General features: G+C 26.4%; 1 protein-coding gene and 2 long non-coding RNA genes across 8 annotated transcripts in view; 1 reads left to right on the plus strand and 2 right to left on the minus strand.

Annotated features, from left to right (window-relative positions):
* Positions 1 to 1,659: 1,659 nt before the first annotated feature.
* LOC133666843 (uncharacterized) lies at positions 1,660 to 10,552 on the minus strand. Of its 2 annotated transcripts, XR_009831576.1 has the most exons (6): positions 10,362 to 10,549; positions 6,190 to 6,822; positions 5,515 to 6,100; positions 4,792 to 5,063; positions 2,876 to 3,630; positions 1,660 to 1,806 (listed from the first exon to the last, which is right to left on the minus strand). It is a non-coding gene; the product is annotated as an uncharacterized LOC133666843 (long non-coding RNA). The 2 variants fall into 2 exon arrangements; XR_009831575.1 differs by having other exon boundaries at positions 4,792 to 6,100; positions 10,362 to 10,552.
* Positions 3,279 to 27,208, plus strand: LOC107995702 (uncharacterized). The gene is made up of 12 exons (XM_017053349.3): positions 3,279 to 3,418; positions 18,568 to 18,811; positions 19,215 to 19,369; positions 19,560 to 19,771; positions 20,511 to 20,652; positions 20,883 to 21,122; positions 21,311 to 21,677; positions 21,812 to 21,992; positions 22,106 to 22,269; positions 23,328 to 23,531; positions 23,911 to 24,078; positions 24,462 to 27,208. The coding sequence occupies exons 2-12, from the start codon at positions 18,715 to 18,717 to the stop codon at positions 25,049 to 25,051; spliced, it is 2,520 nt and encodes an 839-aa protein (XP_016908838.1). The 5' UTR covers positions 3,279 to 3,418; positions 18,568 to 18,714; the 3' UTR covers positions 25,052 to 27,208.
* Positions 11,191 to 27,237, minus strand: part of LOC107995705 (uncharacterized) — a 34,867-nt gene continuing 18,820 nt past the window's right edge. Inside the window, exons 3-6 of one of the 5 annotated variants that reach the window (XR_009831568.1) lie at positions 22,900 to 24,152; positions 21,793 to 22,838; positions 11,898 to 12,059; positions 11,200 to 11,402 (exon numbers count right to left, since the gene is read on the minus strand). This is a non-coding gene — a long non-coding RNA (uncharacterized LOC107995705). Of the gene's footprint in view, positions 11,403 to 11,897; positions 12,060 to 21,792; positions 24,153 to 27,237 lie in introns of all 5 variants that reach the window. The other 4 variants (XR_009831567.1, XR_009831566.1, XR_009831569.1 and 1 more) reach the window with 4 other exon arrangements.

Here is a 27,237-nt window from a genome sequence, read left to right on the forward strand (position 1 = left end):
TATTTATCTCCTATTTATCTTAATGTAATATAAAAATTTTTTGATTTATTTAAATCACAAAGAAATCTATCATACACATTTTATTATTGGTTTCATTATTCCTTCGAGTTTATAAATTTTTTATTAATAGTTTTCATTATAAATTGTAAATTTTTTAATTGTTTTATACCATTAAAGATATAATTAAACGAAAAGAAGTTTAATTCTCAAATCTATAGCAATAGAATTATTGTTTAAATCACTAATAAAATTGAATCAGTTATATTTATACAACAATTATTTTTTTTCAATCAATTAGCATTATTAAATTTTATTTTTAATATTATTTTACATTATTTCATAATATTATAAGATATTTTTTTCCCTTTAAATTATAATATCCCATTGAATTGTATTAAATTTTTAATAAATTTTCAATATATAATAATAAAACAATTTTGTCAATTATATACCTATTTTATTTTTTAAATAACTTTTCCTCGACAAATACAATCAGAAATTGCATGGGAAAAGGATGCCTAGAGTGTCCCTAGAAGCAAATTTCACAATGTCCTACTTTTGTAACTGAACGATGCCACGTATGCATTATTTGTCCGTTCTAGAAGATTCAAGAGAATGCTAAGATTTACTTTTTACTTTTCATTTATACATATTTAAATCACTTGATAAGATAAAAAAAACAAGGGGTCCACTGCTCTTAAACACCACGTGTTTATCTTATTAAAAAGAATAAATAATACTATCTGTTGTTTAAAAGAAAAGTTAAATATAAAATAATGATCCTTCAATATTGTTCACGAGATTAAACAAAAAATAGAAAGTAAGAAATAATTGTTTTAACAATTTTTATCTCGTATTCATCTTTGATCTGAATAGAAATTGTAATAAATAAATATTAAATCTATTGGAAACTTCTATTTGCTTAGCCATTTGTATAATTCCATTACTTTTTGCCAATTTATTTTTGTTATCTAATTCTATAATTGATTAAAATATAACTGATTAAAATCAAAAATTGCAATATTTAGAATTAAAACTTTTTATAATTATGGAATAATTATAAAATTCAATTAAATTTAACTTTTTCTTATTATTATTTATTCTTAATATTACAGAATTTTATATATGAAAATAATATGTCAAAATATTAATAATTTTTTGTGACTATAATCCTTTTTTCAGTTGAAAAATTGAAATTAATAAAATTCTTTATAAATATAAATAATGCGAAAAAATGTTATTCATTAAAAATAAAAATGATTAGAACAAATTTTATAAAGGTCAATTTTAGGAGCGTGAATTTAATTCGCTAAATTCACCATTAAAATAAAAGTGATATAAATAAAAAAAATTATTTCAATGAAAAATCTAAAAATTTATTTCAATTAAAATTTATATGTAAAAGAAATTGATAATTTATTAAAATAAATTATTTCCGAAGTGATTATATTTATCATAACGCAAAATAACAAAAAAAAATAAATAATAATATTATAAAATAAATTAAGAAAAAATGTTAAAAATGACAAACTTAGTAATAAAAATAAAAAAAAATTATATGATTGTAATTAAAACCAATTAAAGGGAGAAAGAAAAAAAATTATGAACTATATTATATATTTATTTCCTGTAATGAATCATTATTAATGGCGAATATATATATATATATATATATATATATATATATTAATTTCGAATCCACTATGTGCATCCTGCCTTAATAACGGCATAATGATGTATGTCAAGGATTTGCGACACCAATCGTGATGAAAAGTTGCAGAAATCTGCTACTTCTGCTTCGAGCAACTGAAATAAAATATAAAAATATAATGGATGATTAATTTTAATTTTACATGTCATTTAAATTTACAAGGAGAGAATAAAAATGATATGGATTATTCAAGTATAAATTATTGAATGATGGCTTGATATTTCACTTTGTGACTTGTTGAATTTTGCTTTAATACGATTTTCTTCTATTTATTTATTATCATTATTTTTTTTTACATATAACATGATATATAATTTTAATATAATTCTAATAATTATGATATTGTATTTCATGTTAATCCTTAATCTTTAATAAGATAATAAAATTTCTAATATGTATATATAATAATTTTTAAATATATATATTTTTTTATTATTATTCTTGAAATAATCTTGAATTAATCTTGAATCTAAAGATAATATAATAATATTACAAATTAAATAATTTATACATAATACATGCATTAGCTTGAATAAATTATATATATATTTGTGTAGCAATGCGTCAATTACCTTTTTAGATAATATTTTTCTAATAAGAAACGAATATGAATAGTATATAAATAGAATAATGCCTCGCAATACATATAAGCAGATAGCAAATGCGGAATCATTCCCACCACTTTCTGAAATTGTTTCAGCCAAATTTATATATATATATATATATTAAAAAACAGTTAATTCTCAGAAATCAAGAATCAGAAAACCTTTTTATTTTATTCGAATGTGTTTTTCGAAGAACGAATAAATCAAAAAAAATTCTCTTATATATTAAATCCTCTTAGAATATCTTTTAGAAGCAGTGAATTATTAAAATTCGAATAGTTAAATAAATAAAAAAAATAAATTAATATATAAAATTTTACAGAATTCTATCGAATTATCAATTTTATCAAATTTCATAAAATCTCATTAAATTTATTCCTTTTAAATTTCATTTTTCATCGAAAAATTGTAATGAAATTTCAAATTTCATCGAATTTCTTCAACTTCTGTCAAATTCCACCAAAAATTTATAAAATCCCATCAAATTGTCTCGAACTCTACAAAATTCAATCGATCGAACTTTCTAAATTTCCACCAAAAAAACAAAAAATATTTGTACCAGTCTCTTATCACACACACAGACAATCAATGAACAAGTAAAATCAACACGGTGCATCGCGGTCACGGTCTTAGATCCGATTGACGTTTAGAATACGCTTATGTTGGAGCCGGTACGTTGCCACCGGCGATCGGTCCCAGCAGTAGTGCGCTCGACGGCGCGCAGAACGGACCCATCTGCAATCGTCACTTCTTCGTCACTTCGGGTCTAAGAAACCGCAATTTCGATCGTTTCAACTCGTTATCGAAGTTGATCATGCACAATAAAAAAATACCCATCTAATACCAAATCGCGGTATATCTTCGATTTTGTAAATCGATTTGACAAAATTTGTTGAAAATTTCTTATAAATCTAAAAATCTGATATAAATTTTTAAAAAAATATCGCGTACGTAAGTGTGAGAAATTGAACTTCGTGCAGGAAATTCAAGAGTTTTTTCTTTTTTTTAATTGGAAAGTAGGACGTCCTCGTGGCTAGCCGAGAATTCGTAGACGACGAATTGCTTGATGCCTCTTCTTCCTGGTATTGAATGGTGGACGAACGTAAGTTGTTCATTTTGCTGTTGGGGTAATTGTTGTTGGTGTAGTTAGGTGAATGAAGAATATTGCGTGTATGTGTGCGCGCGCGCGTATGCGTGTACTCGAGGTTGTATGAATAGGTATAGTCTATTTATTGGTTGGTGATATTACTACTTCCTCTTTGATATTTTCTGTACACGCGTTGAGTTACCAGGTTGTTGTGGGGTGTCCATATTCTAAAACAATAAAAATTAATTTGTCAAGATTAAAGAATTAATGGTAATTTTTGTCGAGTAATTGTCCAATTGTATAAATTTGGTGTGAAAGAATTTTTTAGTAGAAATGATAGGTAAAAAAGTTAAATAATATTAGTTTATTCGAATATTTAGTAAAATAAGAATACTATTTTTAATAATTTAATAAATAGATAATATACATAATTCTTATTATTAATTTATAAATTAGATTAATTTATATTTGCTTTTGCTTTTAAATAATTTTTAAGATTATTATAGAAATTATTAATAGTATTTTAAATTAATATCTTGAAAGATTACTGAAATGTAAAATATAATGAAATGTAAAAATGTTTAATAACTTGCGAAAATTTCATGCTGTAATATGTAAATTTCATAAGGATAAAATGTATTCATTTAAAACAGTAAGAATTTTATAGAAGCTTATTATTTTATTTCAAATATTTTTAATTTATTAAAAACTTGCTAAAACTTATTAATATTTAATAATAATACATTATTATTCCAATCATTCAAAAAATAATATCTACTTTGTATCGACATTCAAACATTTTATTTATATCCGAGTAACAAATAAATTAAAAGAAATTTACCAATTCCTTTTTAAGTATTATTTTTTAAAATAACTGCAACGATAATTTTGCAAAATGATATTAAAACTAATTAATTTTACATAGTAAGCATAATTCAAAGCATAAATAAAAATCTAATCTAAACTATCATTTACATCCATCCTATTTTATTTTTTTTACTGGTTTTCAAAGATCTGAAAAAAATGTTGGTCTATTTATCAAAGTCTATTTATTTTATTAAACATATAGAAAATTTACAAAATATGTACAAAAATGAAAACTCTTTGAAAGTATCCGAAAATGAGACATAAACGAAGGATGTTAAATTGCATGAAGTGTTGATATTTATTCAAATTATGTAAATTGTATGTAAAATCATGTAAATAATATAATATTTCTTTTATAATGTGACACAAGATTTGGTTAAATTAACCGTTTACTTTAATAATAAATCCTTAATCTTTAATCCGATATTCGAACACATGGAAATAGAAAAATTTCCTTCGCGAAAAATGTGCAAAATGTTTGTGGCAAAATGTGCAAAAGTGGGCATTCATCGATCACGTACAAATTGTCCATGCTTGTCCACGCCGATGCGAACAGTGACGCGTGTTCGAGGGTACTAATAATGTAATTTGTGAGTTCCTTTCAATGCTCTCGAGAGACTTGGCAGAGTCGTGGCTAGAGCTAATAGGTAGAGAATTTTTAATAAAGTGTTGCTTTTCAACGAGATCGCCCCCGACACGACATTCGGTGAATTTTAAATTCTTCAATTCTTCTCCGTCACTTTTAAGGCAGAGAGTAATCGTGGCCTCGAGCGATCGTGTTTCCAGAAATCTGCTAAAACGAAGAGGAATGATTGTTGATGTTTTCTAACTCTGGAGTTTGAGATCACTTTTGATGCTTAAGAAAGAAAACGATTTAATTATTGAGTTGAAATCGAGTATCGTTTTCCTTTGAATAAATTTTTAAAATTAAGAAGTAAATTTACGTATTTTTAAAAATCAATTCCTGTTTACCATTTTTAAAACAACGAGTCATGGCCTCGAGTAATCGTGTTTTTCCGGAAATCTGATAGGAAATGGAGAAAAAGGAAAACATACTCCATACGTTTCGAAGTTTGATATAACCTTTTAATACTTATGTAGCCGAATTATTTATTTTATATTTTTTATATTTTTCTGAGCTTCGATGAGTCAAAATTTATAGTACTATAGATTAAACTAATTAAATTAATATAATAACGTAAATATAAACTAAATTATGACTAGTGATAAATATTTTTCTATACCATAAATCTGATAATAAAGGATCCATCGGCCATTGAATGATCCATCTTATGGTGATCTACTTGAAGACATCGAAGGAATATTGCAACCCCATTTAATGGATAAGGGTATCCAACATTTTCTATCTTTTTTATAGTTTAGCTATCATGTTGTCATTGATTAGAAGAAATGGTTTACGGTTGAATTGTTCAATTTGTGTCTACCATTTTTTAACTCGGAGAGTAGTGGCCTCGAATGATCGTATTTCCGGAAATTTAATAAAATAGAGCACAAAGAAATTCGAGGTGAACGATACATTCTCTTCAGTACGTCAAAAATAAAAATTTCATAATCATAATAAATACAGATACGTTAATGAGCAAATTTTTATTTACGATGAAATTTGTTATTTCTTATATATTTTTTGCAAAACGAATTGTTTTAAGCGAATATTTTTTCACTTGTACTTAACACGTGTCTCATATTTATGATATATTGTGCACGTTGTTGAAATTTTTACATTCGATTCGTTTATTTCCAATATTTATTTATAATCCAGACACAATAATTCTTATGTCAAATTATTAAAATTATTAAATTTCGCTAATTCTGTAAAATATAAATCTATAATAAATAACAAACATCATCTGGATCTAATAATCTTCTGAAGAAAAGATTAATCAAATTTATAATTTTACTTTAAATAAGTAAAATATCTTGACTACTCGAATACCGATGTAATAATTAATCAAAAATCCAATTGTTTGCGATAAATTGTTGCGTCTAATTGTTTTGAGTGGCGCATCATTCGGATCATTGATCAATGACGCAGATCGGACCATCGTGGTCTCTGTCATCCAGTGTTAGTAGTGACGCGTGTCGCGGACTACTAACAACGTAATTTGTAAGTTCCTTTGAATGCACTCCGGAGGTGCATACGGAGTGGCACAGAAGGTATAATAGTTATTGAATGCACTTGACCTGGTTCGACGGTGTCGATGTTATCACGTTCGTGTACACATATATTCATTATATATATAACAGTGAAAGCGCAATCGAAATCGAATACCCGATCTATTCATCTTTCTTTTTTTTTTTTCCTTTCCCCTCTAGCGATGGATCGGCGCATAGCTTTCAGCTTGCTCTCGATTTCTATGCATCTTTCTATCGTTGCGTTTTATGCTCACTATTGGATTTATAATTATTCTGATTTATCTAGCCTTTATGAGATAATAATTAAAACTCTGTCTAATTTCTTGTCGTCTTACGTTGAATTTTTGACGTTTTTCTCAATGCATCTTGTTGGTATTTTAATTAGGATTAACGATTTCCTGTAACGTAACATAAAAAGTGTATAATATTTGGTTCAAAATATTTCTGAAAAATATTAAAAAAATGATATATTCTATATTCTACATTGATCGTAGAAAACTAAAATTTTTTCCTCTTTCACTTTTACTGAACCCTTACTATTTATGAGAGAAACCTTGGTTAGTAACATCGTAAAGTGTTTTCTTAGTTTCTTCGGTTAGTAAAAAAGAAATTTTATCTTCTATAAATCTTTATATTCATAAATTTATAAAGTACCATAAAATAAAAGGAATCGAGAATGAATAGTGGTTAAGAAATGGCACAAACTTTGAAGTATATATTATTCATAAATCTGTTTCAAGACTGATGGATTTGTTACGGATCAACAATAATTAGACCGCAAATGAAAAGTGATAGTATAATTAATAGCGCGAAATTTAATAATTATGAAGGGAAATTTGAATCTTAATCTTTTTAAATAAATAAAAAAACATTACAATTTATTAATTAAAATCACGAAATATTTCCATTAGCACGAGATTTATCCTAATATCAATCTTTTTCAAAAAAGATTGTACAACGTTCAAGAAACTTTTAGAATTCACTAAAAGTTAACTACTTTACATCCTTGATAAAATCGACTTAAAATGTTCAACAATAAGCATGATATTTCATTGCTCGTAAGAGAAACTCGTAAATTTGCATGGTATTTGGTAACGGTCGCCATTGTGTTTTTACGTAACGATGGATTTTACTTATTGTTGGAAATCTATGTCAAGAAGATTTGCAGACCGATACCGCGATGAGAGAAAGGAACATTGAATTAAACTTAAAAAATTTTACCAGGAAAAGATTTATGTATACATATAACGAATATTATGTATGATTGAATGAAACAGAATCAATTTAAATTATTTAGTGGTACCATTTCGATGAAAAGTTTATATCTGAAAATATCATCAATAATAATTCTTCGATGTGAGGCCGTAAGAGACTTCAATGTAAAATCTCTAATGTAAATATTTATACTAAATATTATGAAAGATACAATGATACAATTTTCCACGTACTTTTACGTATGAAAATAAATCACGTAGAAATTGTTTAAATGAGACGAAATTTTCTAATTAATTAATTTAATTAATTATAAAATTAATTTTATTATTTAATTTATTTAATTTAATTAAACAAATAATTAAATAAAATGATTAAATAATACAAGATATTCTATAGTCTTGTATTATACAATATTGTATTAAAATTATAACATAGATTTATATTAGCTGGAAAAATAAAATATACGTATATGTGTGAATTTATTGTATAATCACTTCCGATGTGACAATTAGTCTTTTACCATATTCAACATAATGTCACGTTTAAAATGACGAAACTATAAATATTTGAAATCGAGATTACCAGATGCACGATTATTACCTTTTAATTTTACAAATATTGCTTATTTTAGAACACAGTTGAGTAATGCCATGAATATACATTATTTTATAAGGAAATTCACAATTTAAAAGTACTAATTTTAATTTGTATATATGTAGAATATGATAAATTATACATGGAATTCTTAATAATACTCTTTGATAATAATCAAAGTTTCAACGTTCTTTTGAATAATTCTAGGAATATTTATTGCAATTGAATGAACACGAAAAAAATAATTGTTCATTTATATTTAGACACGTTTAAAATTTTTATTTAAAAAAAGGAAATATTAAAACTTTGGGAGTTGATTTAATATTCTCTTAAGTAAAAAAATGTTTCATGTACAGAAAATTTTTTTTCCATTTTTCAAATATTCTTTATATTCATTATATTCACTTTTATTATATCAATGAAGATTTAAATTCTTTTACATATTAATCAGTATTAGAATCTTTTCATCTTCATATATATATATATACATATACATATATAATTCAGACATACTGACACTGTTTCTTAAACTTTTGTTATCTAAATAATATTGTACTGAATCATCGACTGCCTCTTTGTCATGAATAATAGTTTATACTACCGATAGCGATGATCTAATAATTATTCTCTAAAAGCATTAACCATTGACACGTACCTCTTCTATCTCAATATTTTTAAGAGCTTTATATTATTCGAGAATTCCTTCTTATAAATTATAAATTTTAATTCTTACATTATATATGCTTATATGTTTTAAGATAAAATTTAAAGTTAAATATTCGATTTTTAATTAAGAAAAAATTCATTTTCTTTTATAATTATAAATTAAAAATGATATATAGTAACATTAAAATTTAATTTATAATGTTATCAATTATAATTCACTAATTGCAAAAGTGAATTAGCTTGTGTGCATATTTTGTTATCAACGTTTCTTATTTTTATAACGAAGTAAAATACTTCATTCATTCCATTATAAACAATCACCATTCTCTTTTCCTTATTTAAGAATACACAGTCCATTAGAAATACAAAGAAAATTCTATTTACAACAGATCCATATCTACTCTTTAAATCAAACCTTGTAATCTCTAATGAATGCAAATGTCAAATAACTACTATATATATTCTCTTAAATTGACTTAAGTAAACCGAGTTTCCGTTTAAATTCAAATTTAATTCTTTTAAATGCTATAATTATTTCGAGTCATCATTGCTAATAGTCATTCGTTATAATCACTATAATTATTTATTAATATTTCATTTGCAATTTTTTTTCGTTTAATTTAAATTACATGTTTCTAACGATTGTGTAAATATAATAAATAATTTTTTTAATTAATAATGTATTTTTTATTTTATTTACAATTAATTAAATCCTACTAATTTTTTAAAATTATTAAAATTTTTTTTTATATTTCTAATAAATCTTTAGATATAATGGACATACATCTATGAAATATAAGAACTTTAGACACGATCTTAGTAATTTTTTTTTATCATGGAATAGATAGTTACTTGTAAAATGATTCCTCGAGTTGTGCAATTCTAATCTAGTTATTATTAGTTGCTCGTGTAATTACTTGATTCTATCGTGGATATATTTTAATATAGTACAAATTATTTTCTAAAATCGATTAAATTGGAGCAATAATCAATTTTATCTATAATTTTTAATTAGAACGTAGTAATTGTATGCGAAATATTAGATAATTCACGGTAATTGCGAGCAATAAAAAAGAAGAATGAAAGAATACAGGACAAATCTAGTTGCTGATTATTTTTAATTGCTAAATTGTCAATGTTTTTTCGAGATTTTTACTACAATAGATGTGCGATGATGCTTTTTTTTATTCCATTTACACGCTTTTTTATTACTCCATTTTTATATGATAATAAAATTATATGATTGTTAAAATTAAAATTGATTTAAATTACGATATATCCACGATTACTCATGTTTTCTTTTTATTTCTTTTCTATAATATATTTATGATGTGTTTAAATCACAATCACTGACCTAAAATATTTTTTATTAAACAACAATAAAATATTATAAATAATATTTATTCTATAATGTAAATCTAAAATTAATTTTTTAATTATTATAAATTTTCAAAAATTTTACCTGAATATTCATAAATATTATTTCTCCATTTCTTTTTCTATCTTTATCTTCATCTTATCTCTATCTTCATTTTCATATTCATTCACATTTTTTTATTCTTCACTTTCAATATCATGTTATTTAATCATAAATTTTTTTGTCAATCAATTCTCAATACATTTTTCTATAGACTTTCATTTAAAAGTCTTTTTAAAAACAAAAAAAGGATTGTTTTTCTTATGAATTTGTTTATTAGTCGATAACAAGGAAAATTACTAATAAACAAAAATATGTATAAATGTATAGAATGTTTTGGTCACGCTGCGCCAATTTTAATGCCATTTTTGCTCGTTCGCAGCGCCGGCCACATAATCAGATAAAATGGATAATAGCGGAGATTTATGATGGCATACACACATATGCATATATATATGTGATTCAATATAATTCTTTTGAATCGAAGCTCCAGACAGGTTTCTTATTTATTTATTTATTTATTTTCCACAGTAAAGTATGTCAATTGCAACGAGTAACGATAATAATTATTGATAGGTTGCAATGATTGAGAAAGTTAAATATTTTATACAATCTTTCAAAAGTAATAAAAATTTATTATCCATCTTCTTGCAAAAAGTTATATTCAAAAGGGTTAAAATTGAAAAAATAAAAAATTACTTAAGCACATTAATAGTTTCTATCTATTCCATTCGTGAATAAAAAAAATATATATATTTTTATAAAAGAAAATATTTTAATAACTAAATGAAAATCTATTTGGATTGGTATATTCGATCTGCATTGTAGTTTTTTTGTTGATCAAACAACAGAAATTAGTATGAGAGTATGATACTTGCCTCGTGAGATTCCATATGCAATGCCAATCCTTGAATAGAAAACGTGTCGCGGGTTACTGAGCTACGATGCTTCCGTACTACTTGAGTTCTCCTTGTTTCTACGAACCTCGATACATTAGGATCGATTAGGAAAAACTTGTCCTTGCTTTGGCATAAATGTCTCTCTCAAACTGGCATTATCGATCTTCTTTTTAATTAGAAATCCCATCTGAAAATTTAAAGAAAGGAATTAGAGAAAATTTGTTGATTACGCGTCTACTTAGAGACATTGTCCACTTATTACGTAAAAGGAAAATGAAAACTCTATATCGAAAATTAATACAAAATGCGACAGAGCATTTCAGGAATGTGATCGTATACTGTGTCAATAAAAAATTCAAGAGAAAAATAACATGTTAAATAGTGCATAAAATAATTTTAAAATTATTATATTATCCTCGATTCGACACAGCAAATTTCTGAAAATAATCACGCTATACTCGATCAGACACGTTTCTTGCGCGACCACTATATGTTTCCACGACAAGTCATTGTTTGAACGCAATTATTTAATAACCATTATGCGTTCAAACTTCTGAACCTCGCGTGCAAACTTTTTCTATTTCATTCAATTTTTTCCAAAGTGAAAGAAAGAAAGATAGAGATAAAAATAAAAGATAGGGAAAAATGAGAAGAGAAGTAGAATCTTTCAGGAAGAGAATACTTAGCACTCGGACTCGTCCAACAAAGTCCAACGCTGCACGAGTTATGCAATTACATTTGTAATGGACCAACATTCAGCTCCGACAACGCTGACAATTCGTGGTAATTACTGTGCCGTATCTCATAATCTATTGCCGGATCGCCTCATCTGTAGATACGTCTTCTGAAAAGAAACGGAAGAAATTACCCCAAAATATGATACTTTTTGAACGTATTTGATTATTGCGAACAAAATGATTGAATTCTTAATGAAAGAGATTTGGATTTATTTTGTATATCGAAAATAAAGCTATAAACAAAACTAATTTATTAGATATTCCAAAAGTTTCAAAGTAAGCCCTCAGTTTTGCTAAAGTTACCTAAAAATAATATTTGTAGCTTAATTAATTGAAAATAATATTAATCAAAATATGACTCGACAAATTTAATATAAATTTAACATAAATTTAACATATGAATATTATTTTTAGTATAATAATACAGGATGTAATGTACGCGAAATTTCAGAAGTTGATTGCACATCCAAACAATGAAAAAGATTCATAACTTTTCCATTTATTTATGAGTTATAATAAATTTTCTAAATAGAGCAGTAAAATAAGGAAAATGGAAATTTTAAAGAATATTAAATTTCAGATGTAATTTATGCATAATTATATTCCACATTTTAATCAAGTAATTAGAAAATGTTTGAATAAATACTTTTCAAAATAGATTGAACATAGAAATCTAATTTAATTTGAATTGAATTTTTACTTATTCATTGTGTATGCTTATTTTTTGAATTGAAATAAAACAAAATAAGATTTTTTTTATTAATATTTTAAAAATGAATACATAAAATGATATTTACAATATAAATAAAGATAAATAAGATAGTAATATTATATGAATTTTTAAATAAATTCCCGATTAAACATTCGCTTACTTCATTACATCCTGTATTATACATTTTTTAAAATTAATTAGCAATAATTATCGAATGGAAAATTGCTTTAGTAGTTCTAAATACTGTTATCTCATCGTCAGTAAATACAATGGATTATCTTTTATAATACGTATGACTAATTAATCATTATAAAACTGCTCATAAATTCAATAGTTGGAATTTGAGAAACGTAAAAAAATATTTCAATAGAATGTGGATATGAATGAAACTTTTGTATATTTTAATAATAAATATTCATGACTTTCAAAACAAATTTTTATTAATCATTAATAATAAATAGTTTGTATAATTTGCATCCTCACAAATAGACTATATATTATTAGCTTGATTGTTATTAATTTTATTAGTTTTACAAATTACGTAACCTTGTCCTTCATTAACATAATTTCTTGCGAGTAAAATTTTTTACGAAAAATAATTAAAATAATTTCTTGATATCTCGATGGAAAATCTTATTCATTTATTTCCTACGGTTTAATAAAATAATATACGATAAGTTATGTAAATGCAAAAAAAATTCTGACAGACTATTTTGTAATTCTTGGAATGAGCACAGTGCAAAATTAGCGTTCTTTAAAAATATTATTCAATTTTACTGATTTATGCAAATAATGAATGTATTTCATTAATCAACTTCATCGTTTTTATGTGTTTTTATATATTGCGAGTTATTAAAAATGTACCATTTATTTATATCACCTTCATTTGTGATAATTGAAGACCAGACATACAAATGGCAAATGCTATGATAAATTAAAATTGTTTAATTTTTTTTACAGGATTTTTTTCATAATTAATAAAATCTTAGATTATTAAAATAAAAGTTGTATAAGAATAATGATGAAAATGAATTTAAAAAATCATTGAGGTATTTTTTTAACGAGTGAATAATATTTTGATAATCAAAGAATCGTTTTCTTAAAAATTTTAATTTTAATAGGTATAATCTTTTATAATCCATTTTTAGTTTTCTTCTTGAGTTTAATTCTCAATTGAATATAATAAAGATATTCACTCGTTAAAAATATGTCTTAATAATTCTAATTTTATGTTATTTTATCTAATGAAATTTAAATGACTGTGAAGTTGGCAAGCCTGATTTACTCAAGAGAAAGGTTACGTTAAATGGAATTTATGAGCAAAAAGAAAGGAAACATAAAGTTTAGTTTTATGCTTAAAAAAAGATATTTGTATAGCAATATCATAATCATATTCAAAGTAATTCCTCGAGCATTACGATTCATTATCGAAAGTGAATTTTCAAAGATATGAATTTTTTTTATTACTATTTTATATAATTATTATTATATAATCAAAATTATTATAATTATTTTATTTCTATTTTTTGAGAAACTGTCACATTATTATTACGATACATATTTTGAATTGACAAATTCATTTCTACAATTTAATTTTTACAATATTAAATTTCTATAATTACGTAAAAGAGTTTCTAAATTATATGATATTTAATATTTATAGTTTTAATTAAATAATATCTAAATGCTGTAACAACAGCGTGCAAATACTTTTTACAGCTGTATTGACTCCATAAACATTGTGAAAGCTAACATTTCCACTCCAAAGTGTAGAAAGTTTTAAATCTTTGCATCACAATGTAACCAAGAAGAGAAATTGCTACATAATTCTTTCTATTTAACACAATCTAGTTAGTCTAGTTTAAAAAAAAAAAATGAAAAAATCATAAATCATATTCCATTATAAAATTACCAGATTACAAATTGCTATGATAAAACCACAAAATTCTTTCTATATTTAATTAATAAAATATAAGGAAGTTTATTGTCGCGAAAGAAGATATAAGAAATTTGAAAAATGCTCTTTTGAACTAGTATTTTTCTCAATGTTGAAATTAACATTCTTCGAGTCTCCGGAAACAGACATCGCGTTGCATATAAATATCATCCCGACCTTCAATTCGTTATGTCACCATTCTGCGGTATAAAAGGATGTATATGCAGAAATTTATTAACTTTCGTATCTTGACACATATCTTGATTCATGTATTTTTCAAAAAGAGTTCTGCAAGATTTGTCTTCGTGATCTCGTAATCGAGCTATTGATTGCTGTAATTCCACCATGGAGAGGAGTCATGAACAGTTTCCTCGTGAAAAACGTATGGTATTTTGCTTCGTGGTAACAAATGTTTCGTAATCAAGTAGAAAATATTTATGTCTCGTTGATGTCTCGTTCGATTTCAATAACGTTTTATAGTACTTCGTTCGATATTCGATTGATGTCACGAATAAATTAAGGATATATTTATGTATTTTTTTAAATTGAAAATTAGAAAATTAAAAAATTTAAGAAGATTAAGAAATTTATGTATAAAAATGGAATGCAAAGAGTTTTGTTTTTAAATGATTTTAAACGCATATAATTTTGTATGTTTTGTATGTTTCGTATATTGTTTTAAAAAACATACATATATACGTCATATCTACTTAAATCACGAATTTTATACTTTTATTTTTTTATGTACTTTTCTTATCGTCATTATATATTATATATATAACAATCGTGATGTTTATTTATAATTGTCCCTCAAAGAAAATAATTGTCTTAAGAAACGATAAATCACAATAATTAAATTGATTTTAATCATATATATCATAAACATATTATGATTATCCTATCATCCTTAATTTATAATTATTTTCGATTACTTATCCTTTATTAGAATTAGAAATAAGTTAAAAAAAAATCGTTTCAAATATAAAAACATTTTCAACAATTCTTCGAGAGAATAATGTAAAAAAAAAAAAAAATCACAAGAATACTCTGATTATTCACGACTGATAAAATGTGATATTTTTAACATAACTAACTCGTGTAAAAAGATATATTTATCTAAAAAAAAAAAAAATGTTTTCATGTTCATGTTAATGTGCATATGCATATTATTGGCATATCTCGGCAATTTTCACGTAATATTTAAAAATAAATAAATAAATAAATAAATTTTTCACATTTATAGTCATAAATTCATAAAGCAAAAAGTTGAAGTTTTTATTTTAATAAAGTTGACGTTATTAATTTTTATATATTTTTTTGTAATATTTTTCAGAAGCATGCTTTTCGATCATGGTAACGTTATTTGATTCGTAGGTGATTAGACGAGTGGCAATACATGTTGTAAAATTAAAATATTTCTATCGAGATTGTTTTTGAAAACAAACGCACGTTATCCGAGACTATACACTATGGATTGCTTCTTGAACTTCGTACAAGCGACACTGTTATCGTTTGTGCGTTTGAAAACATTCGGCATTAAAAGATTGGCATATAAGAAACACAAAATTCAAACGAACAACGCGGTGCGGAATGGCATTTAATCGTTGCTACATTGCTATGAAAATTTTAATATTCTACCTTATTTCTGCGCAATTTAATTCCATTCGAACATCGTGATTATAATTTAAAAGTCTCGTTCAAAATTCTGTTGGAAAATGTTATATAAACTATTATAGCATGATACAAAAGTAATACAAATTATAAATTGTTATCATATTGTTGTAAATTATATAAATATTAATATATCGTATTATAAGTATCAATTACTGTACATTTTTAACACTTTATATGTATAATTAATATAAATTACATTACGTTACGTTACATTACATTAAATTATATTAAATTAAATTACATGCACAACAAATATAAAATTTAAATTAATATCGTATATCTTTGATTATCTGGTTTAAGAGATAAAGGAAGAGAAATAGATAGAAAGATATCTGAAAAGATGTATTTTGTATGCAAAATAACCTCATCATTTTAAAATTATAAATAAAACAACTTACACACAATGGAATTAATTATTATCTATTATAATTTCCATGTACATTATAAGCATACTAATCACCAATTATCTTCAAACAAACGAGAAAATTATTTCTATTCCGTTTTTATAATTATGATAAACGAGGAAACGATGAATATATAATATAAAATTTATTATAGAATCACACTTTAATATCAGGTTAACGTACGATAACTTGGACAAATCTCGAGAAAGTATGTCCAATATTTGAATAATCAATTGCATCTGACACATAACGTAGAATTACGTAATCTTGTCATGTTTAATTACCATCTCGGTTTCCGTCTCACGCATCGATTTGAATTATTCATTTTCCACGATAAAAAGGTATGTAAGTACGTCACGCAAGCGTTTCAATCGATATCTTTGCATGACATACGACATCTTAATACTACAGATTCTATTTCGATCGAAATTATTCGGTTCCGCTATGTTTCGTTTCCTATGATCGTTGTAAAAGTATACTGTAATCAAAAGATAATCGAAAAATGAATTAAACATGAGAGAAGGTTTGCTCAGAGAATCGAGGACCATGATTCCGAAGGCTAGACAATAGACGATAAGACTTGAATGAATTGTTTTCCCGTTTCTTCCGTAAATGTTTTTTTTCATTAAATATGTGATTTTTATAAATGTAACAAAATAATTTTTGAAAATTCCAATTAAATCCAATAAATATTATTATTTTTTTAATTATTGTATTATTATTATTCGTTTATATTGTAATATTAATTTAAATATAATTAATTAATAATAATTAATATCATACGAATCAGATCTTTAAGATCAAATGAATTTTCTTATTAAAAACTATATTTATAATTTTATTTTAGTACAATTTTCTATTTACTTATCTTTTTTTCCATTCGTTTTTCAAATTATCATTTTAACATCTTTCTTTTAACATAAAATATCATTTCTTTTTTTTTTTTATTTCATACGTATATTTTGGCCGCCTATTGATTCTTCAAACCGGAAATTGACGTACAATAACGAAACATACACATACCACGCGACGTATAGTGTGAATTGTAAAACCGTTATGTAAAAGTCATGACATTCGTATTGATACATCGTACACTGCCAGGGCTACTATTTCTTGTCTACTGTCAATAACGAAGCTTTTAGAATCTTTAGTCTTAAACATCCTCATTCTTTAAATAGCATACTATATCTATTCATGTAACAAAAAAATTTGAAGTAACTAAGTTATTTATCAAATGATAAGTTTACTAAATATTATTCTTACTTATTAAATATTATACTAGAGTGATATATAAAAAAAAAAATAATTTTGAGATCCCTATTCATTCTTTCTTGATAATTCAACCAATGTTAATCTGTTTTTACTCAAATATTTCCACAAGATTTTACATAATTTGAAATAACAATGTTGTTCCATTCTACTGACTAATGATAAACTCTGTGATAACATCACTTTAACTCGTCACTGTTAATCTCAGGTTAATGAATCCTCTGACCAAATTTATTCGAATATTCATATCTATTCAATATCTATAACAAGTTATTAACTCGTTATTGGATATAAGGCTGATCGTATATGGATAATCAGCTGACGTATCGATGAAGCAAAGTTGGTCATCTGCAACGGTATTGCCACGAAATAAATGTGTCACTGATCGATTCAGTGAAATTCGACGCTTCTTTTATGACGAACCTCAATTACGATACCAACTTTCTTTCTGTCTGATTGTTCTCGATATTTTTATCGATTAAATCAACAATTGCTACATTAGTATTATGGAAATTTAATTTCATCGATCTTAAATCGTTATCTTAAAAGAAAACAATTGTCTAATTAAATTAAAATTGTGTAATTACGCCAAATTTTATATAAAATTATCTTATTTGCAGTGAAAATAAAAAGTATGCAACGGTAACGCGGTGTTATTAAAAATATATCAGATGCTTGATGCAATTCTTAACATTTGACTGGAATTATACGCTGTTATTACTTACGAAATTCTTGTATACGAGTGGCTATTCTTCGAAAATAACAAGATGATGCTGATAAAGAGTTTTTTCCGGAGGATCATCAAAGATTTCCGGCACAAGGAGTTGCTACCTCTTAAAATGATATTCTTCGTTCAAGCATCGAGTATGTATTTAAACGTTATAATTTTAATTATATTTTTAATTTATATATTATCAAAAGTAGGATCTAAAAATTTGTTCGATATTTTTTAAATATCGTATCTATTAATCATTAAATTATTTTCTTTATCATTAATATTTATATCGATAACATTTCTTGTTATCGATATATTTAAATTATATTTCATAGTTTACAATATTAATCCCAAGATTCCATTATAAATCTTATTTTTGAAATAGATTCTATCACATCCTTCTTATTCTTTCCTCATCTTTGTATGAATTTCCTTTTCAAATGTAACAATGTGTACTTTTTACTTGACCAAGGACCAAAGATTTAATTTTTCTTCCTTTCTCTTTTTTATTTTTTTAATAATAATTATGTAGTCTTGAATCATCATTTTCAGCGCTCTATGTACTTTATCCATACTTGACGATACATATGAGGGAGCTCGGCATAAATGTGGAGGAAACTGCCATAATGAGCGCCATAACACCAGTGATTGCAATGGTGATGCCACCCTTGGCTGGAATGGCCGCTGATCGTGTCGGAAATTTCAAAGTAAAATTTTATAATAAATTTTCACTATATAAAACCTTTCAATTTAATTTCAATTAATCAAACATCCTTATAATTGTTTTAAAATTAAATCAATTTCCATCAACTATGTCTAATGTAAACGAGATGTCGTTGTTCGTCATCAAAAAACTGAAACAACAAATCTACTAATGTTCAAAACGTTTTCGTTCAGATTTTGCTATCCCTGTTCTCATCGTTCGGCGGAATCGCAGCCCTTTTATTGTTGCTCGTACCGATCGGCAGGATAACCGTGGAATTTCCGAACAAGGTCGTTATGGACCTTGGATGTACGGGGAATAATGGGTTGCTTTACACCATGAGCCAGAATCATCCTTGCGAGACGAGCTTGCAACCCAAGATCTCCACCACGATAGAGAGTTGCGGGTAGGTAAGGGCGCGTGTTCGAACGATTTTATTAAAATTAAAAGTTTAAAATTAAGAGTTTTATTTATTGGTTAATCGTAATGGATTGAACGATTCTTTACTTTCATCTGAAAAAATTTTTATTTTGATGGATATTAAGTGTTCAGATTAACAACGTTACTTGAAAAATGTTATTTATTTGATTTGAAATGTTATTTTAATTATTAAGAAAAGATGTAAAATCAATTTCCAATGAAATCGAATGGAAATTAAATTCGAATAAAATTTGCAATTACTACAAAATTGATTTTATATATCAATAAACAATTAGTTATTAATAGTGTTACTAATAATAACTGATTAGTATTATTGTTTTAAAGGTATTAAAAAATAGTTAAAGAATTAACTAATTATTAATTTTTTTTATGAGGCGATACTTTATAATCTCTATTATTGTAATTATTATTATAATTGTCGAATATCAAAACTAATATAAAAATGAATTAGTATTGGAAATATAATTCTCCTATATAATAAATATAATTTTTTATAATATAATTCTTCGTTGTAATCGATGTTGGTTTTAAACTTATCTATTAGGTTTCAAATTTGTTTCGAAAACTAAGCATCGGATGAAAAATTTTTCTTTTTTTTTTTTTCGGCTTATTTTTCCTCATAGAATTTTCTCATTCATTTACAAACCACTTTGCAAACAGAATAAAAATAAACGCTTAATTAAAAACAATCTATCTTTTTATAGTTACATGTGTCGTCTAGACGTTCGTAATGACACCGAAGTGCAGTCAATTTTATCATCAAAGCAATACATGATCAAACGATACAACGTGGAAACAGCTAATTCCTCGTTCAAATTTTCAATTGCTCAAAACGAAATGCCACAGGTACCATTCCAATCAAAAATGATATTAAATTTATGAAAATACTAAATTTATTTCGTCGATGTGATGATTGATGAATTTAGAACTTTTCAGATTCATTTTAATTATAATTAAAAACAAAAGTTAACTTTACCCTCTCCTTAGAAAAATTTTAATTTAATTTAAATTAATTTAACAAAGATAATTTTGATGAAGATGAAGAAGGATAAATTAAAACTAGTCAATTTTCGCAGGAAATAGAAGAAGATTTAAGGGAACACCGGAAGTTGAGGAACAACGAGCACTTCAAGACATCGATTCGACAATTGTCTGTCAACGAGTATTTCTTTCCATCCAATCAGATGTACGAATTCTCGTGCACTGTGTCTGGTTTTATAGAAGATTTTGAGATATCAACTCTAGATCCTGCCATGTCGAACAGGATCTATGAGAATCGTACTCTTTGTACTTTCAACCCAATTATATCTCACAAGGTAAAGTGAATACATCAGTATCATAAATATTTAATCGAGAAAAATGAAAGATGGAATAATTAAAGAGAAATTGAGACAGGAAACAAAACAGTTATCACAGAATAATTATTAAAGATTTAAATGTTTAAGCTCTTTTTATGCGTATAACTTTTTATCTCTACGATAATTTTATTATTTTTTACATTAAGGACAATACCAATCAGACAAATTATCACTCGTACAAGTCAAAATTAAAAATCTTAAAAACCACGGAAGAGGATCGAGAGAAGAAACGACAAAGATATCTATCGGAAGAAATAGCGTGGACGAACAAAGAATTTCAGAAGATCACTTGCGGAAATCCCGATTTGGAGACCGACCGAATAACTCTGACCCTACCACTTTTTAATTACTCCTTAAACTCAGAACCTTATAAAATTCTGAACACGGAAGACTGCAGTAAGAGGTGCATCGTTACTGCACCTCGTAGCGATATGTGCTCGAATACAAAAATGGTGATCGAGTATAACGTTGGAATGACTTTCTGGTTATATTTCGCCATTAGAGTGTTCATCGGTGAGTATTGCTTAAATATATAAGAAATGATTAACAAGATAAATCAAAAACATTGTATAACATGTTACGATTATATATCTTCATTTTAATAAAACAGAATTTATATTTTCTTTACCTGTGATTTTTACTTGCAGGTGTTATCGGTGGAACAACGTTCGCCATGTTCGAGGGTGCAGTAATCGCCATATTGCGCGAGCAAAAGGCTGATTATGGGCTTCAAAGGATTTACGGCAGCATCGGTGGTATGATATCATCGCCGCTCTCTGGACTTCTCATTGATTATGCGAGCACTGGCAAAGGTTACACTGATTTCAGGTAAAGATTAATTTTTTATCTTGAATTATAATTATATATTTTATAATAGAAACTTTCGAGATAAAATAATTTTGCATTTAGGGAAATTCTTATTCTTGTTGCGCATTTTCCAGGCCAGCATTTTATCTATACGCGGCTCTAAAGCTGATCTCAGGGGTGCTGATGCTCGCCATTAATTTGGAATTCAAATCACCCGCCACAAATGTCGTTCGCGATGTTTTCACCGTGCTAAGGAACATAGAAGCTGCGGCCCTCTTCATCGCCTGTTTCATTCTCGGTAAAAATCTCTGCTTTCCTTTTTATGATAATTTCACTTAAGGTTAATAAACGAGTTATATCATTGCATTCCTGAATTCTACGAAACCTTGTAATAACGTTTGAAAAAGTATACGCTCAAATGAATTGCGCAATCCTTGTCATTGCTCGTTTCCGCCAATCTTTGACACACTGGTCGGATAACGAAATTGCACCGACATTGACATTCCTCGTCGATAAAACAAAATTATTACATAGTAGTGGTAGAATACTCGAATGCAAACACGAAAATGATATTTCTCACAATCCATAAAATTGATTTGAATTAACGTAATTAAACCGGAATTGATCGATTAAACAAAGATCAAATTTAAATGATCTCAAGAAAAAAATTTAAATCCGAATATAACTTCCGGTCAAGGGTCGATTACGATCATTAGAAGCGTAGAATCTTGTGTCCTTTAAATTGTATTTTTGTTTATTCCGATTTCTGAATCCGAAGATCTTTTACTATCTTTATTCTTATCTGTTATTCGGACTTCTTGCTCGCATCACTGACCTATCTCAAAGTTCAGACAATAGAAACGATTCCTGGAAAAACACAGCACGCATTTCCAAGAAGAAACGTAGTTGGCTCATTCATAATATTTACCTTAAACGCTCCAAATATTTTGAATCTTTATATTTTGGGAATCGATTGAGATATCGGGATAAAATAAAAAGTGGCTTCAATGCCAAAGCTTTCTTTATTTTCCGAGCGAGGCAAAATTTGATGAGAAAATTTTTCCTTTCATATTTTTTTTTATATAAAATGCAAACTAATTCAGTATATATGCTTTACATAATACAATATATTTTCTCTATTTATTAATTGAACATTTGAAAGCGTTCTAACTTCATAAAATTTCTAATCTGTCTCAATTGAAAAATGAAGTAAGAATTACGATATATTTAATAACTTTTCTTCCACCGTGATAAATATTTATAAATTTTTCTAAGAAAAAAAAAAATCTCAATGAACTTGACGCGAGAACCGACGATTTCCACCGGAGATAAATATTTTTTTCTCCCCCTCCGCAGGAACCGCTTGGGGATACATCGAATCGTTCCTCTTTTGGTTGATACAAGATTTAGGAGGATCAAGATCACTCATGGGTATCACCATAACCGTAGGCGGTATCGCCGGTATACCATTACTGGTACTATCTGGCCCAATCATATCGAAGATCGGCCATGCCAATGTACTTTTTATAGGCTTCGTTTTTTACGCCATAAGACTTTGCGGTAAGCAATCATATTTAATTCTTACGAGTTCTCCTCGATGAAACGTACGACTCCCTTTTGGGACGAATTTAAAAAAATAACTGGTTATTAGCGACTTTATTTACACTTATTTTATATAAACGAATTAAGATTCGACGTGAAGATAACTTCTTATCGTATCCGAATGAAAGGATGAGGAATTCGATTTTAGTGTCGATTTTAATTAAAGTGCTCGGTTTAATTACGCATTCCCTATTTAGGGTTCAAGAATATCATCCTCTGGCAAAATGTTTTCCTTGTTATAACTTTTTTGTTTATTAAAAATACACAGATAATTTTTTTAACATTAAATTCACATCCAACTTGAATCTTTCAATGATCTGTCTACATCATTTTACAGGTTACTCCTTGATATACAATCCTTGGCACACTCTTTTCTTCGAAGCGTTAGAATCCGTCACTTTATCGCTTAGTTTCACCGCCGCTGTTACTTACGCGGCAAAATTATCCACTACCACTACCGACAGCTCGATACAAGGATTATTAGGCGGTGTTTATTACGGAGTTGGTGAGCAATTTTCTCTTCCTTTCTTTTTTTTCAAAAGAAATTGCAATTTGTTTTTTAATTCACGATGACAATACCTGAAAGAACAAATATATTTATTAATAAGATGTTCGATATTCAAAATCCTGTAGAAATATAAAAGTATAAATCTCTTGAAGCACGTAATGATAATACAGAAAATAGCAGATCCATCGTTATATCTCTTCGAAATAATCTTCGATCAAACTTATTATTATACAAACTTTATTATTATTCAACTTTATATACAACTTATACAATAAAGGTGTACCATAATATCGTACATATCATGTTCATGTTCACTTTGCACATTTTACACGCGTGAACTACACGCTCCTCTAATAACAATCATCGTTTAATACTCGCAGGCAAGGGTTCAGGAAGCTTGATCGGTGGATACCTAATGAAAGCCTTCGGCACTCGACCGACGTATCGAATCTTCGCAGTGGTTACTCTGATCACGGGTATAATGTACTACATCTTCAACGTGGCTTATCTGAAAAAACGGCCGCAGGTGGAGGGGAACGACATAGTGAAAAAGAAACCGAAGAACGTGGAGAAGCAAAATGGTCTCGAGAGTGGAATCATCGAGATCGATTTGGAAGAGAAGAAACGTTCGAGGGGCGAGAACGAGAAGAACGAATCGAACAATTTAACCGGAATCGACAACCAAGCGTTCATCAGGGAACAAGATGGCGTCAAGTGTTCGAGGGAGAGTCAACGAACGAATAATATAGAGGCGATTAATAACGCGAAGAATCTCGATAAAATCGAGAAAATGCCATCTGACGAGAGTAAGAAGAAATTTGGCGCGAAAAGGTTGAAGAAAATGCAAACTGACGAGCGCGATCGAGCGAAAGAATGCTCGAAACAAAATGGCAGCGCGAATCCGAGTTTGGAGAGCGATCGATTTAGGTGTAACGTAACCGTGGAGAAACAACCGGAAGACAAGAAGTGAAGAAAATCCTATTAAATGATCTCGATACTCTTTTTCTTTTCTTCGTTCCTTGTCACGAAACGATTTTTATACCGTTCAAGGTATAAAATATAGGTATACGAAACGAGATGTGTAAGAAATGTGGATGGAAGTATAGAGGAGTTTGGTGTACATTATATATTTTACAATACGTAAAATTTGTACACGTGATTAAAGGAGATTGTTGAATCGAAGAGATATAGAATTGTTGGTGATTATTCGAATGCATAGAATTCCTAGTCATTTGAAAAGAAATTTTTTAATTTCCTTTTTTACCGAGTTTTTGTATTATTGTTTATATACAAATATGATTACGTGGGAAATGTATTAATTTTAAAAATTATTGGGAATGATGATGATGAGAAATGAGTTTATTAAAAAGTAAATTTTTTTCTTGTCATAAAATATTCTAAGAAAGAATCTTCTAAGAAAGAAAATATTATTTCTAATATTTATTTAAAAATATTCTTATTTAATATTTTCTTTCATTCTTTCTTTATGTGGATTGTTTTAATAGAAACACATTTGAATTAATTTTTCAATTAATAATTATATAATATATTTGAATTTATAATCGAATTCTATTATTGTTCGAATAATTACAAATAATACTACAATATGATGATGATGGAATGATACGTGAAAATGTTAAATTTTGTTTATTCATAATTTGATCATGCTCGAATATTATTCGGGATTATTTCGCAACAAATAGCATCGTGCATGTACTTCACGCAATATCGAATTAATTTTATTATACTTTTTTAAATATTCGAAAAATCATGCAAACATATGTAACTATGTAACATTTTATGTTGTGTATTGAACTTAGGATAATGTGTAAAATCTCTATTTTATAGTAAAGGATGTTATTTTTTCTTAAAATAACATTGAAGTTAATATATTACGTTTAAAAATCATCCATAAATAAAATAGTATTTTAGAACTTTTACAGATACAGTTAAGTTTTAAAGATGTAACGAATACAAATCTAAATCGTTAAATCGTTACGTAGAAAATTCCAAAATTCAATAGTTGATTAATATTGTTAGAGATTAAAATGTTTTTTCTATGCTTCTACTTTAAAAATATAATTTCACATAGATATTTTTTATCACTCATAATATTGAAAATATTTTTAAAAATTAAATCTAAAAAAATTAGAAAAAAATCCTATATAAAAGTAGAACATTGAAAACACATTTGATTTACAAAACGTGATATATATGTATTATGCAATACCTATGTTATATTATCTTTACAAAAAATGTATTTTTATTATTAGATATTAATACTAAAAATGTGATATTAATAATTTCCTTAAAGAATATTGATAATTATGATAGTTTAAATGAAATTAATAGAAAAATTATATTTAATCGAATTGATAAATATTATTAAAAAAAAAAGTAGGTAATAATATTAAAATACTCATAAATATGAAATAATGAAAAAAGTACTAGAAATATTATAAATAAATACTAATATTAATAATTTAAAAAATATTCAATATTACAAAGAAATATATTTACGATACCAATAACTATAAAATGTTGCAATTATTTTCTATTATCTAATTGAAAATATACCAAGATATATTCGAATACCTCTAACAATATTAATTATAAAATCATTTTTATAATCTTGTTAACACGTTCAATATTTTTAAAAAAATTGTATAAAATTTATGCAATGATAGTAGATGAAAACGAACTAAGAAAATCTTAATATACATAATTGACATAAAACACATTAGAATTGACGAAAACGTTGTATAATAAAAAATGTTAAATAAGAAAATAATGACAATTCTTCGAAAGAAACATGTGATATAATTATGCAAGTAACGCATAATTACGAATCTTCATAATGTATTATAGTTACATCGTTTACGAGAAGGATAAAAATACAAAAATATCCCATAGACCGAATAGAAAAATAAATGAAAATACAAATAATCAAACTTACTTCCCTATTGCTCCCATTAAATATTTTTATGTGATGTAATGAACGAATGTAATGAATATACTCTTTCAGACATCGCAAAATATCTTCGTTCAACATCACGATAGTGAAATTTTTTCATGTTATTTATACATCAAATCCCGATATAAATAATAAACTATATCTACTCGATAATTTAGGCATTCGTGATATATTATTTGCTC

Source organism: Apis cerana, linkage group LG10, assembly GCF_029169275.1.
Source record: "Apis cerana isolate GH-2021 linkage group LG10, AcerK_1.0, whole genome shotgun sequence".
Taxonomy (NCBI): domain Eukaryota; kingdom Metazoa; phylum Arthropoda; class Insecta; order Hymenoptera; family Apidae; genus Apis; species Apis cerana.

Excerpts from the sequence above, each read along its gene's own strand:
- LOC107995702 (XM_017053349.3), top strand. The coding sequence starts at position 18,715 with ATGATGCTGATAAAGAGTTTTTTCCGGAGGATCATCAAAGATTTCCGG. Across the intron at positions 23,532-23,910 it reads TTACGCCATAAGACTTTGCG|GTTACTCCTTGATATACAAT; the intron begins GTAAGCAATCAT and ends ATCATTTTACAG. Across the intron at positions 24,079-24,461 it reads CGGTGTTTATTACGGAGTTG|GCAAGGGTTCAGGAAGCTTG; the intron begins GTGAGCAATTTT and ends TAATACTCGCAG.